Below are 14,051 nucleotides of genomic sequence, written 5' to 3'. Positions count from 1 at the left end.
CCCTTCTGCATTAATAATTTAAAAAAAAAACCTCAAAAATCAAAAATAATTTGAAAAGTAAATCTATTATTAAAATACAACACATAATGGCATGTAAGCTTCCCATGATAATTTGTTGAGTATAGTATAGACCAGGTCAACATTTTCAAAAGAGTCTGCTAATTTTAGCTGCTGTCATTTTGCTTGCTCAATTTGAGACTCAATGTCTCAGATTGGGAACCCAAAACTAGAAGTCACTTTTGAAAATATTGGCTGAAATGTTCAGTTGTTTAGCATTTCTGAAAGGTGCTGGATAAACTCCTTGTAGGGAAAAGTCCTTTTTATCCACAGCTATGGTACAGACAATGGCAATGTTAGCTCCCCCACCTTGCCTCACCAATGCACCTCATATCCAGTCGAAAGGAACAAGTCAAAAGGTGAGAAAAGGGGGAGAAGGTGATCTCCCTGCCCATTCAATTGGCTTCTCCTCTGTCACTGCCAACAGAGGTGCTAGTTGAAATAGTGGATGGGGGACATGGTTCCACTAGGACCAAGAACTCATTTCCATTGAATCCTAAAATTTGTCACTAGAGGTATGGATATCGATTAGTGACATATTACTCTACCAATCTCTATAGCCAGCCAATCCCATAAAACAAGATGTAAAGTGTATATCTACCATCTGATTTTTATATTTAATGTCTAATATCACACATTGACTATAAAAGTGTGATGGATACAGAATATAGTCTATGTGTATATAATATGATAAAAATTCCCCTAGAAAATGTGTACAACAGATAAAAATAACAAGTTGAAAATACACCCAACATTTTGTATCAACATTATAGTGAAAGCTTGATACGTGTGCAGGCAGCTAAGTAAGATCAAACTTGGGCCCTTCATATGGAACAGTTATTAAAGTATGTTGAGTGTTGGGATTCACTGAATAAATCTTTTGACCAGTAGATGTCACTGAAGGGGCCTCGCTGGTTTTGCAAGATAAACATGCTCACTCTGAAATTATTGCATCTTCTTCTGAAGCAAGATGTGCCCTAAACTGAGAACAAGCTGGCTCAATGAACTCTGCAAACCTTGTCTTGTAAACACTCCTAGCCTTACTAATCTGTAGACCAACTGTTTGGTAGTTTGGTATCCTGGTTGCATTGAAACTCTAATTCCTAAAAAGGATCAATTCCTAAACATTTTGTCAGAACAGTGATTGTTATAAAGGGAATTAACCTACTTTAAACACAACGGTACTATTGTCTCCTTCCTAAAAGGATGCTGCATAGCCATGTTCCATTTAGGAATGTAAGTATTGCAATATCAGGTTAGTCAATGTAGTCCAGTATCTTGTCTCTGATAGTGACCAGTGCCAGATGCTTCAAGAAACCCCCACAGTGGACAATGCTGGAATAATATGCCTGCAAGAGAAATTTCTTTCTAACACCATCAGTTAGTGGTTACCTAATGCCCTGAAGCATGAGGGTTTATGTATATTGTAAAATAATCCTCATTAACCATTTAAGTGTCTAATCCTTTTTGAAAGCCATTCACCTCTTTGTCTTAAAGATATCTTGTGGCAATAAATTCCACAGGCTAATTGTTTTGTGCAAAAAAATAATTTTCATTTATTTTACATGTGTTGCCTTTCAAGTTCATTGAATGCCATCTTGTTCTTGCATAACAAGAGGGCCAAAATGAGTGTCTGATCTAGCTTCTCTATATTACTCGTTAAGTTGTATGTCTCCTTTCTAAACAGTCCCCGTCTAAGAGAAGAAAAAAAATAGTTGTGCTTTTTCCAATTCAAAACAGTTTCATCACTAAGGTAATTAAGCAAGTCTAACTTTAAGTGTAAGAGTAGGCACACTGGCTTCAATAGACCTACTCCTCAATTTAAGAATTTCGCTAATTCAGAGTCTAAACTCCTCCACAGCTAGCATTATGGTATATCTTGCCCCCATCAGTGATCTCTTGATAGTGATCTCTCACCTGAATTCATTCAGGAATCACACACCCAGAGTGTTATACCTTCTTGCAGAAGTTAACCTGTCACTTTGCTTCCTTCTGAGTCCTTCTCCAGCTCACAGCCACAGATCTCTTATAGCTGATCTTTCACATTTCCTATATTCAGTGCCCCATTTCCCCCTGCCCTCCAGTTTCCTATTTGGAAGTGCATGGTGAAACTTACTAGAGGAGAGAGCATCTGGTGACCTAAAAAGATATGAGGCACATTCTGAAACTTAAAAGGAAAACTATTGACTCACAACCTTTCCATTCCTAAACATTCTAAAGCCTAGGATGCCAGCTAGAGAGAGAAGAGCAAGAAGTCAACTTTACAACTGATTTATATTTCTTAAAGTATTTTAGCCTGAAAAAAATGAAATTATGGCTTTCATGAGCACATTTTCAGAACCTAGTGAGCCAAATTTCATTCCTGGTGTAACTCCTTTGCAATCACTGGAGTCCCCGGATTTTGCCCAGTCTATAATTTTCCTTAGCTCTTGGCTATTTGTAACTGATTTCACTGGAAAGTAATGTCTGGTGTTATTCTGTTTTGGAGTTACCACACTTAATTTCATTGATGTGCAGTTCTGAATAAATCTGAATCTCAAGTCCCGAAAAGCCCAAATAAGAGCTGTTCATTTTTATGCTTTGTTTACTACAGTGTAATCTTGCACTAGAAGAAAGGCACAATGCATTAGCCATGCCAGTTGTAGATTTAAGCAGGGAGGGTTAAGGAGGGATATTTAACCTGCCCTTTTGCTCATGTTGAAAGTAGAACCCTATTGAAACAACTGAAATTATCATTTTAGCATCATATGGTAGATTCCACCACTAGAAATGAATCACCTAAGAAGAAACTCCTGTGGGTCAAATTTTGAGCGCAACCTTAACAAGGCTTCCATTTATGCATGTGATGTCAGGGAAACAACAGACTGCCAGGTAGACATCTGAGTACCTGTTCACACCATCAAATCAGGTACTGAGACATTTAAAAAAAGAACAGGAGTACTTGTGGCACCTTAGAGACTAACAAATTTATTAGAGCATAAGCTTTCGTGGACTACAGCCCACTTCTTCGGATGCATATAGAGTGGAATAAATATTAAGGATATATATATACACACATACAGAGAGCATAAACAGGTGGGAGTTGTCTTACCAACTCTGAGAGGCCAATTAAGTAAGAGGAAAAAAAACTTTTGACGTGATAATCAAGATAGCCCAGTACAGACAGTTTGATAAGAAGTGTGAGAATACTTACAAGGGGAGATAGATTCAATGTTTGTAATGATCTAAGTTGCAGGCAAAGGCATGAACAAGTGTAGGTGCAGAGATATGTCCTCAGTTAAATGAGCCTACAGTCTGTGGGTGCAAAGCTATAGACCATATCAGAAAATCTGCTGTACTTTTGTGGGGGAGGAGAAGAGCTGCTGTAATAAGAATAGAGAAGTAGGGCAGGTTTCCCTGTTTAACAGGATATGATCTCATCCTTGCTGTTTCAGTCTTCAGTTCTCATTATTGCTTTCTTGGCTTTGTGTTTCAGGTGCAGGCCTCAATATCAGTGATAATGATTCCTACCATGGCAGCCAGGATGGAGGCAGCATGGCTAACTCACAGATTGTAGAACTTAGAAGAATACCCATAGCAGACACTCACCTCTAACACCATTGGGTTTTTTTTTTAATTCAAATCTCCATATTTTTATATTTGTATTTCCTTTTGCACTAAAACACTACATGCAGCTGTGTGGTAGAGTGCTGTGAGCTGTACTGGATGATTAACAAAGAATGGTAGGTTTTCTTTTTGTATATCAGAAAATAACCTGTACATTTTTACAGTGACTGACCATCAACAGATTCAATGGAAGTTGGCCCAGATTTGTATCCTCTAAGTGGATGCACATATTCCATGAAGTGTAGATTTTTTTTAATTAACCTGTATGTGTAAGACCATTTAATAAACCCAATAGAGTTCATTTGATATAAACTCGTCTGTCATTATTTGTGTCTGAGCATTGTCCAAGTGAAAAATAATATTTCTGGAACTGGAAGTTGAGGTGGTCAATTATAGTTGAGCAGGAGAGGATTTTATTAACACAGTCCCTCCCTGTAACATGTTCTTTGTTGTTTGAGAGCCAACAACTATGAATTCACAGAAGCAAATAAAGACACAATGCTTGCTCCAAAGATCTTTAAATTCTGACATGACAACATGTGAGGGTCAGAAACAAATAGAAGGGAAGGAGAGATAGAGGACAGTTATAAGATCACTCAGTAGGTGTATACATATCTTGATGGTTCTCTTACACTGTTGTTGGAGTTTTTTTTTTTTTTTAAACTAAATTACTTCTCATACACCAGCAGAAAATCTGTAGGAGGGATTTCAATGAGTGGAGTTGTCTAATCATCTCTGTATAGAGGGCTATATTCTAGCTGGTTTAAGGGTTAAGAATTGCATTACAAGAGGGTCACATAAGTAATCTAGAATTACAAACCTGCACACAAAAAAGTGGCCGGGGGAGTGGGGGACGGCTGGTGTTTTCCTCTGAACAAGACACACTGGAAGCAACTGAGAATTCAGAAGGGGAAGCTGAACAATCTTATAAGAATCATTAATTGTGTGTTACTGCACAGAGAAGCTGAAAAAAACATTAAAGAGGGAGGCTGAAGTAGTTCGCCACAGAACATTTTTTGTTAAAATGGTGTATTGTGGAAGTAGTGTAAATTCTAAACAAGGCTTTCACATAGTAGGGACTTGCCTGAAGGCTTTAAATTGGGAAAGCTCTGAGCATCAAGCGCTCTTTTTTTTAAAAGAAACCTTTAATATGAGAACACTTATGGGAACTTTAATTTGAAATAGAGCATTTTATAATTGCATTTTATGTAACTGAGTGACATCAAAGACCTTGCCAGTCAAACTGTCTTTAAGAGAGTTGTCTGAGATCTTTTACTAAAGTGTAACCTTTATCGTTTGTTCCTAAATAAAAAAAATAAATTGGCTGTTATAATGCTTGTCTGGTATATCCTGTTGTTAACAGGTATTGTTGTCCAGCTTCCATGATAATCCCATATTTGCATACACTTAAAACTTTCTGAACTTCTGCTTTCTGAACTTTTGCATGTTTGGTCTCCTCCAAGAAGAAAATTATTTTGGTAAGTATGAGTACCATCACCTCAATCATTCTTGGAGAAGTGTGAGAGTGAAAAAATACATACTTTTAGTCAAATTTTCAGATGTGAGAAATAGCCCTGGCTGAGACTGTGAGCAGAGTGGAAGAGAGGTAATTACAGGGCCAGAGTAAGTGTACCTTGACTATGGTTCTGCAATTGATCAGAAATAAAGGAATCTATTCTATGATTTTCATAACTAAATAAATATAAATACTGTCCTTTATCAATGACACACATATCTGGTAGTACGTGGGCAGGGAGTAGGTGTGTTTCCCTGTTTTGCTGCAGCCAATTACTCTTAGGCTAGGTCTACACTGGGGGGCAGGGGCGGGATCGATTTAAGATACGCAAATTCAGCTACGCGAATAGCTGAAGAGGCTATATATAAATATACGCGAATAGTGTAGCTGAATTCGACGTATCCGAGCCGACTTACCCCGCTGTGAGGATGGCGGCAAATCGACCGCCGCGGCTCCCCCATCGATGGTGCTTACTCCTACCTGCTATGGTGAAGTATGCGCGTCGATTCGGGGATCGATTGTCGCGTCCCAATGAGACGCGATAATTTGATCCCTGAGAGATCGATTTCTACCCACCGATCCAGGCGGGTAGTGAAGACAAGCCCTTAGTGTGAATATACAGCCTAGCAAATGTGAACCCTTCAGCTGAAGTTAATAGAATTTAAGCTCATGCCTAAATTTAAACATGCATTTTCTTGAACAATGTCCTAAGTTCTCTGGATACCAGTTCCTTTGTCCACTGCTCTTGTGCTCTCCACACAGCAAAGCAAATACTGACTGAGGGCCAAATCCTGGTACTGTTGAAGTCAATGGCAATACTGCAGATGGAGAATTTGAACCTCTAGGATTTGGGCCCCAATTCAGGAAAGCCTCTTTATTTAGGACAGAACTTAAGCACCTGATTAAGAGCTATTGAAGTCAATGAGACTTGAACACATGCTCCTAAATTAGGTACCGTAGGGACAGTCTTTAAAAATTCGGTGCATGCTACCTAAACATTCATCAGGCAACTTGCTGGGAGACCAGCCATAATGGATAATGCTCTACAAAATAGTGAATGCTCTATACATATTTTGGGATTTATATTTCTTCACTGTTAGCATATATGTAGACACTGCCAATGGGGGGAGCTTGCTATTCTATGTGCTTGTGTCTCTTAAATATGCCATTAAACTAAGACTCTCATACACCCATATTCAATTATAACCAAGTGTGTACAGTTTGCTTGTCATGATCATAGACTATCAGGGTTGGAAGGAACCTCAGGAGGTCATCTAGTCCAATCCCCTACTCAAAGCAGGACTAATCCCTAGACAGATTTTTGCCCCAGATCCCTAAGTGGCCCCCTCAAGGATTGAGCTCACAACTCTGGGTTTATCAGGCCAATGCTCAAACCACTGACCTATTCTTCCCCCCATGATAATATACATGTTTTTTGTTATGGAAGAAAACCAGCAGTTGAAGGAGTTTTGTGTTCTTACTGGGTCAGTTTTTGGTGAGTATTGGCCAATGCAGATATTTCGCATTTATCCACTAATGCCTTAACCTGAAATATAGTTCTGGAGAATGATTGTGACACTATTGTCTAAGGATTGCTCAATTGCAAAGGAGTTAGTACAGTCACAGATGTTTTACTGGCTTTCAGTACGTGCTACTACACACGTGGAAAGCTTATAAAAGAAGAATGCTTGTTTGATTTTTGACTCATGACCATCAATGCTGACATCTTGCGTCACTTTGACATGTTGCTCAATGGGCCTGGTTATGAGTTCACTGTAAATGCATCGGCATTTTTGGAAGAAGCTAGTATGGTGATGCTAGTTGCATAATTTGGATTTGTAGCCACTGGCAATGTTTGTAGGGTGTATGGTCACAAGACTAATCTATTTTGCCATCACACATTCAATGATTTGGGAGAAAATGCAAACGGGGAGAAATCCTATTTTCTAATAGCATGAAACTCTATTGGCTTACTTCTGCTGTTCGGTGAGTACCCGAGAGACAATGAAGATTCATCTCAAAGCACTGCAGCTGCATGCTCCTCTTCAGATATGTCAGACAGCCAGACTCTGACAGGAGCAGCTTTACAGCTGAAGTGACTTCAAATTGACAAGAGTCATTGCTTCTGCTGGCGCTCTGATCCCAGGCAGTATTTAAAACCTGATGCAGACTATAAGTAGCTCTTAGATTCTACCAGATGAATGAATACATAGTTAGACAGCTACTCATGTAAAATGAATGGACTAGATTTCAACCCATCTGCTCCATCGTTGTACATGAACAAAACTGAGAGACCCATGTTTAGATCATCCCTTCTCTTAGATGTAGAAAGAGCCCCTGGTTGTTCCCCTGGGAGCTTATCCTTTGGGTTTGAAGGAGCAAGAGGAGCTGCAGTTTATGCCCAGGTACAAATTTTCTAGGCAGCTGGAAGAAAAACATCTATTTTCATGCTAACTCATGTAAAAGCATCTCATCCCTCCTCCAAATTCTGCTTCCATATATTGGCATAGTCTACATAAGCATACACAATGCATAGATGCTTTTTAGGCGTTTATGGTGATTTACATGTTGAATCAAGAGCATAATAATAGACCTGATAGAGTATTCATATTTTTTAAAGGATGTTTGAATTGGCTGGTGCATCAGAGTCTTGCTGAGCAGACAAGTAAATAAATAAAGCAAGTATTATTGTTTTGCTAAACAGGGTACAAAATCCTATTAGGAAACTTCTTAAAGAAAGTCACTAAGCAAGATTCTGATCTCACCTTCACTGGTGTAAATCCAAAGTAATTCCATTGATTTCAGTGAATGTTCTCCCACAGCAATTTAAAAGTGTCCAGAATATTATTTTTAATTTTCAGAGATTGATAACTTAGTTAAATTCTGTCCATGCCATACAAGCCCTAGATCCCCCTAACATCCTGGGACCAGATTCTTCACTGACTTATATCCTGCAAGTCCATAGATTTGCACATTGAAAAATGTGATCTTCGAGGATTATTGCTGGTATTACAAACTGTTACTCTTAGCCAGAAACTTCATATTCTAGAGTTTTACCCCAAAGTGTATTCTTATGGGGTTACTTAAGGTGAGTATTGGACATTTCTCATCTGTCTACTAATGACTTAACACAAAGCATAATTTTGTACAATTGATTCAATAAACGGGGATTATAGTGAAAGACTGAGTCGATTTAGTGCCAGATTCTACCATCAGATAATGCATGTAGCTCCCATTGATTTAACCATCATAATCAGTGTTGTGTACGTTGGGCTATTGCAGCAAATTTTGCTTTCAGTAACACTGGTATAAATTAGGAGCAACTCTGAATCAACACCCATGTTACTCATAACAGAATTTGCCCTTGTGCTGCTTAAATTAACTATAAGGTATTGTTTTGCGCGCATGCACATGTACAAGTTAGCTGTAGCCAAAAGTTTAATCTTCAAATCTCAATGTGTTTCCCTCTTTATTTGGTTTCACAGTAGGGAACTAAGAGAGTGTATATATGTCATTTCATGGTTGATTTATCATGTGTGTACTAAATATATTGAAGCAACTATCTGCATTCTAATACTCAAAACATAAGTCGTCATTTCAAATGTTATTGAACCAACTAAATGAGACTTATTATTCTATGAAGATCAGGGAGTAAATGTGTATCCCAATCTTCATGGTAGCTTGAAAACCTCTGGGTAAGAAAGCTTTCTAACAAACACACATGCATTCACTGTACACAGAGGCATCTTCTTTATGCAAATACACAGCTATTAAGTACATTTGACAGGAAACATTGTAACCTACCAACCTTCTACTAGGGCCACCCAGAGGATTCAGGGAGCCTGGGACAAAGCAATTTTGGGGGCCCCTTCCATAAAAAAAAGTTTCAATACTATATTTTTTACATTTCCAAATACATGATACTAACCAGTGAAATACATTCAAAAATTAATTTTTAATAATTTGAAAATACACAAAATATATTATTTAAAAACATTAAATGCTTTAATGATATGTACACATTTGCAATTATATAATGGGCTGTCGCTGGGTGATGGTAATGGTTGGAGCCAATGGGCTGTTGCTGCCTGGGGGTGGCGCTGTTGTTGCCCAGGTGGGGGGGGAGCTGGGCTCTGGGTGGGGAGCTGGGCTCTGGGTCGGTGGGTGCCTGGTTCACAGGGGCTGGGCTCAGAGCTGGGGGTCAGGGCTGTGTGGGCGGGTGGGATCAGGAGGGTGCCTGGCTCAGAGGGGCTGGGCTCGAAGCGGAGGGTCAGGGGGATGTCTGGCTCAGAGGGGCTTACCTTGCTGCTTCCTCCCGCCTCTCCCGGACCCTCAGCGCACCGCATCCAGAAGCGGCCCTGGACAGAGCTAAAGCAGCATGGCTCCACGGGACTTGAGCTCCCGCCACTCAGCCGCAACTCGCAGCCCCGCCCCCTTACCACGCAGCTTCAAGTGGGAAGAGCTCAGGCCCCAGCGGTGCCTTGCCACTTTAGCTCTGTCCTGGGCCGCTCCTGGACGCAGCGGGTTGAGGTGCCGGGGGATGTGGGAAGGTGGAGGTGGGGGGGGAGCCTCCAACATTCTCGTGGGGGCCCCTGCAGGGCCCAGGGCAAATTGCCCCACTCGCCCTTCCCCCCCCCCCCCCAGGCGGCCCTGCCTTCTACCCTGGTCTCCCTGCAGACACAGCCACTGGTGAGGCATCTTCATAATTATTGCCTTCTATCTGGCAATGACTGGAAGGCTGAACACTTTAGAAGTAAGCCTTGGTCTTACTGATAGGGAAAGGTGTTGCTAATAGAATAATTTTGTCAGTGTCTGTTGTTAAAGACTGCCTGAGGGATCTGACTAGAGACCCAGAAGAGAACAATGCAGTCTGGGAACTGTCAGCACCCAGGTTGGGACTGGGACTTTAACAACTCACCCCAACTCCTGGCTGAAATGTAGCAGCTTAGAAAGGTCTCCATGAATGTGTTGTAATAGTCTTTGGTGTCAAAAGTGCCAAGGAGGGTTTTGCCAGAAGATGGATGGATTTCAGCTCAACATTTTAAGCTATGAGGACAATGAAGTGGAGAAAGTAGATACCGCAGTTCAGAGTATTCAAAAATGCTCCCCAGAGCCTCCAACTTCCAAAAGCCATGCCCTTCAATATAAGAACATAAGAAAGGCCGTACCGGGTCAGACTGAAGGTCTATCTAGCCCAGTATCCTGTCTACTGATAGTGGCCAATGCCAGGTGCCCCAGAGGGAGTGAACCTAACAGGCAATGATCAAGTGATCTCTCTCCTGCCATCCATCTCCACCCTCTGACAGACAGAGGCTAGGGACACCATTCCTTACCCGTCCTGGCTAATAGCCATTAATGGACTTAACCACCATGAATTTATCCAGTTCTCTTTTAAACTCTATTATAGTCCTAGCCTTCACAACCTCCTCAGGTAAGGAGTTCCACAAGTTGACTGTGCGCTGTGTGAAGAAGAACTTCCTTTTATTTGTTTTAAACGTGCTGCCCATTAATTTCATTTAGTGGACCCTAGTTCTTGTATTATGGGAATAAGTAAATAACTTTTCCTTATCTACTTTCTCCACATCACTCATGATTTTATATACCTCTACCATATCCCCCCTTAGTCTCCTCTTTTCCAAGCTGAAGAGTCCTAGCCTCTTTAATCTCTCCTCATATGGGACCCGTTCCAAACCCTTAATCATTTTAGTTGCCCTTTTCTCAACCTTTTCTAGTGCCAGTATATCTTTTTTGAGATGAGGAGACTACATCTGTACGCAGTATTCAAGATGCGGGCGTACCATCGATTTATATAAGGACAATAATATATTCTCAGTCTTATTCTCTATCCCCTTTTTAATGATTCCTAACATCCTGTTTGCTTTTTTGACCGCCTCTGCACACTGCGTGGACATTTTCAGAGAACTATCCACGATGACTCCAAAATCTTTTTCCTGACTTGTTGTAGCTAAATTAGCCCCCATCATATTGTATGTATAGTTGGGGTTATTTTTTCCAATGTGCATTACTTTACATTTATCCACATTAAATTTCATTTGCCATTTTGTTGCCCAATCACTCAGTTTTGTGAGATCTTTTTGAAGTTCTTCACAGTCTGCTTTGGACTTAACTATCTTGAGCAGTTTAGTATCATCTGCAAACTTTGCCACCTCACTGTTTACCCCTTTCTCCAGATCATTTATGAATAAGTTGAATAGGATCGGTCCGAGGACTGACCCTTGGGGAACACCACTAGTTACCCCTCTCCATTCTGAGAATTTACCATTAATTCCTACCCTTTGTTCCCTGTCTTTTAACCAGTTCTCAATCCATGAAAGGACCATCCCTTTTATCCCATGGCAGCTTAATTTACATAAGAGCCTTTGGTGAGGGACCTTGTCAAAGGCTTTCTGGAAATCTAAGTAGACTATGTTCACTGGATCCCCCTTGTCCACATGTTTGTTGACCCCTTCAAAGAATTCTAATAGATTAGTAAGACACGATTTCCCTTTACAGAAACCATGTTGACTATTGCTCAACAGTTTGTTTTTCTATGTGTCGGACAATTTTATTCTTAACTATTGTTTCAACTAATTTGCTCAGTACAGACGTTAGACTTACCGGTCTGTAATTGCCGGGATCACCTCTAGAGCCCTTTTTAAATATTGGCGTTACATTAGCTAACTTCCAGTTATTGGGTACAGAAGCCGATTTAAAGGACAGGTTACAAACCTTAGTTAACAGTTCCACAACTTCACATTTGAGTTCTTTCAGAACTCTTGGGTAAATGCCATCTGGTCCCGGTGACTTGTTAATGTTAAGTTTATCAATTAATTCCAAAACCTCCTCTCACGACACTTCAATCCGTGACAGTTCCTCAGATTTGTCACCTACAAAAGCCAGCTCAGGTTTGGAATCTCCCTAACATCCTCAGCCGTGAAGACTGAAGCAAAGAACCATTTAGATTCTCCGCAATGACTTTATCGTCTTTAAGCGCTCCTTTTGTATCTCGATCATCAAGGGGCCCCACTGCACTCTTTGAGTAAAACAAACAGTAAATGTGGTGCATATCATGTGATGAGCTCCAGGTACTGATGAGAGACAAGTACATGTTACAATGCAGACACAAAAACAAAACAGTTATGGTATGTGTGAATTTTAAGTAACAAAAGCAAATTCAACACCCATACCACAGCCAAAACACTATGAATCTGTTGCCATTGAACTCAGTGGGTATTTTAGTACATGGGAGCAGAATTAGGCACTAAATCTGGAGCTAGGAAACTTGTGATCAGCAATAGCACCCTTTAGTATTAGGCCGATTTATATGGGTTGAGCTCCTGTGTATTCTTCCATCTCTGTCCTCCTTTCCCTCTCTTGTGTTCTGGTCTCTCTCTCCCCTGCCTCTTTACAGTTATCACTACTGTAGGTGGGAGTAGGTGCCCCAAAGGTGTGGGGGTGGTTCTTTCCCCACTCTTCCTCCAGTGTCTTCCAACGTCTTTTCTCTTAACTAATAGATGGCCATATATACATCTACAAAGCATGCCACTATGGCTTTACAGATACCGAGTGTATGAACAAATAGTCATCTCTTTTCAAGAAAATAACGTGATGCTTTTTCTGCCAACAATACTTGTTCAACAAGTGCCCTGTGTCATGATAGCAGTACACCCCCGTAGTGCCAACTCCTGACTGATTTACATCTTCCAGGGGGCAATGCTGTGTGTTTCCTCGATGGCCGCACAGTGACAAGGAGGGTGGAAGGAGTTTCCCTACACACTGTGCAAGGACCACACAGAATTTCCCTTCATGCATATAAGGGAGCATGCAGACAGCTCCCTCCTACTGCCTTCAGGGCGCACAGTACCCCAAAGGGGATAGTGAGGAAGGCAGACCCTTGGCTTAACCCCTCTGTGCTGCACAGGATGGGTGGGAACAGTGAGCTGTACTTCACCAAGGGGTGTAGCATCAGTGTCACAGTCTGTGTGTGCCCAGCATCTGCAGGAAGGACAATGCAGGGACATTCTTCACAAGGACTCCCAACACCATTCTCCTATAGACTTATAGGAGGTGTGATGGGGTCAGGCCAGATGGCTATAGGAGAGTGGTCCTTTTGAGTGCCAGGATGTGGGCCAGGAGGAGCAGGTCCCTTTCTCCTTGGTAGCTGAATAGGGTTACTTTTGGTTAATTAGGACACCTGGGGCCAATCAAGGGCCTGCTAGAACCTGTTAAAAGCCTTTTCTCCAGCCAGATGAGTATGTGCTAGGAGAGGAAAGCATGTTACTGGAGAGGTGGGTGGTGCTGATACCAGCAAGAACCAGGAAAGAAACCCTGCAGATACAGAAGTGAAGGGTGGGTGAATCTCTGCCCAAGCAGGGTCTGAGGGAAGAGACCCTGCCCAAGGAGAGAGTCTGAACCAGGTGTCTGGTCTGTGGCCACTGCACCTGCAGGGGTTACCAAAGACTGAGAGCTCCCTTCAAGGAGGCTGGGAGAAACCCTGCTCCAGCAGAGTGTGGACAGCAGGCCCAGGAGTGTGGGGGGGGAAAAACCTCTGAGGGAAAGAAGCACTATACAGAAGTGCAGGACCCACTGAGGCCGAGAAGAAGCTCTGTCACAGAGGGTAAGAAATTCATGAGTTGTGTACCATGCTAGACTGTTTATCGATGAAACACAGTAGTACTAAACATTCTCTGGTAAGTCACTGCTTTAAAGTCCTGGACTAAAGCACTAGAACTCAGTCAGGCCATCAGCTCAAGGCCTGATTTGGAGGCTGGTGAATAATAGTGCAGTTAGATTTTGGGTACAACACACAGGACTTGTTATGAAACACACCCAGGGTTCTGAACAATCTAAAACCAATCTCTCTTCCACCCTC

At 41.4% G+C, this 14,051-nt stretch overlaps 1 protein-coding gene across 1 annotated transcript in view; it reads left to right on the top strand.

The window, feature by feature from the left end:
- The window catches only part of ADGRV1 (adhesion G protein-coupled receptor V1), a 439,035-nt gene extending 434,775 nt beyond the window's left edge, over positions 1 to 4,260 (top strand). The window contains exon 92 of the mRNA XM_054032481.1: positions 3,533 to 4,260. Coding sequence (XP_053888456.1) covers positions 3,533 to 3,651 — 119 coding nt within the window. The 3' untranslated portion in view covers positions 3,652 to 4,260. The remainder of the gene's footprint in view (positions 1 to 3,532) is intronic.
- Positions 4,261 to 14,051: the final 9,791 nt, after the last annotated feature.

Source organism: Malaclemys terrapin, chromosome 6 (genome assembly GCF_027887155.1).
Source record: "Malaclemys terrapin pileata isolate rMalTer1 chromosome 6, rMalTer1.hap1, whole genome shotgun sequence".
Lineage (NCBI taxonomy): Eukaryota > Metazoa > Chordata > Testudines > Emydidae > Malaclemys > Malaclemys terrapin.
This window is presented reverse-complemented; position numbering and strand designations above follow the sequence as displayed.